The 1344-nt window shown below is 42.6% G+C and overlaps 1 protein-coding gene across 1 annotated transcript in view; it reads right to left on the bottom strand.

Annotated features, from left to right (window-relative positions):
- The window catches only part of arhgdia (Rho GDP dissociation inhibitor (GDI) alpha), a 14739-nt gene that overhangs the window by 4840 nt on the left and 8555 nt on the right, over nucleotides 1–1344 (bottom strand). Inside the window, exon 2 of the mRNA XM_032538219.1 lies at nucleotides 85–280. Within this exon, the coding sequence (XP_032394110.1) occupies nucleotides 85–274 (190 nt within the window). The 5' untranslated portion in view covers nucleotides 275–280. The remainder of the gene's footprint in view (nucleotides 1–84; nucleotides 281–1344) is intronic.

Here is a 1344-nt window from a genome sequence, read left to right as displayed (position 1 = left end):
AGCAAGTCCCACAATGAGCTTTCCTCAGTATGTGCCATTTCTGAGTCTATAGCTTTTGAGGAGGATCCTGAGGAGATTGCTAACCTGCAACCACGGAGACGTTGCCCAGCAGTGTCTCCTTGTACTTGCGCAGGCTTTCATCATCTTGGTCCAGCGCCTGGATCTCCTGTAAGCTCTTCTGGGCAGGAGGTTTGTAGTTGACTGAGCTTTCGTCAGACTCGTTGGCCGCTGCGAGCGCTGCCAGCTGCTCTGGTGTAGGCTCCTGCTCTGCCATGGTATGCTAATAACAGAAAGAGAGAGACAGCAGAGAGGTAAGAGATCAGGGAAATAAAATAACAAGGATTGGCAGCAGGACTCCACACAACAGACCGCTTACCCTTTTACTCTTTACTTTGCTGTAAGGAAATCGGACCTACATGTGGAGCAGGGCAGCCTATGGTTATTAGACATCCAGATGCTGGATGATTGTTACGGATTACTTATCCAGAGGGAAACCTCACTGAACTTTGACCGTTGTAAAAGAGCAGTTCATGTAGAAACAAACACCACAAATCACATTGTTTCTCTTAAAACACAATTTCCACCTAGTACTAAAATCCAATCTGAAGGATCTGATCACAATTGGACCCATTTTTCACATACCACATAAGTCCCAAACATTCTGACACTAAATTGGCATTTTTCAGAGGGACACGTGAGGAGAATATTAATCTTGTTTGTTACTTGTCTCTGTCTCAGGAACAAACTATTGCGTGATCTGGCAACACAGATACGCTAATGTTCACTAGGAGAAGGCCCTAACAAAACTTATTTGGATCATGCTAATGAATTTTACCTGTGTACATCTCTAATGTTTGCAAAAGAAAATTATAAATTGTGCAAATACATCTTTACATTCATGCGTGCACACAATGTTAACTACACTTTTAAATGAGCCACGCCCATTCAGGAGAAGTGCTGTTTCATACCATGGGTGGAGCTTGTAATGCACTCTCTATGCAAGGTCCTGGCGCCCATCAGTAGACAGCCTTATTTTGGTACAAGGACAAAGACTGTAGGCAGCACTTTTTTATTAGTCATTGCAAGTTTCTAATGTATGATTTATGTCAGTAACACACATATCCCACATACAGAGTGCAATATGAATGGGAGTCTATGGAGATAGATGGCTAAATGTGTCTCTTTTGCCTGATTGTCGGTGAGAAATCTCAGATTGTAGTTTATGCAAGTTGGACTTGGCTTATTAGGTCAAAAGTTGAATGAACGAGTACTTATGTCCTTTCAATTTCTTACAGGCTGAGTCGTTGTTGCCCATAACACGCTAGCATTCTGCTAATGAATGCT

Source organism: Etheostoma spectabile, chromosome 15 (genome assembly GCF_008692095.1).
Source record: "Etheostoma spectabile isolate EspeVRDwgs_2016 chromosome 15, UIUC_Espe_1.0, whole genome shotgun sequence".
NCBI classification, from domain to species: Eukaryota; Metazoa; Chordata; class Actinopteri; order Perciformes; family Percidae; genus Etheostoma; species Etheostoma spectabile.
Note: the sequence above shows the minus strand (reverse complement) of the source record. Positions and strands in the feature narration are given on the sequence as shown.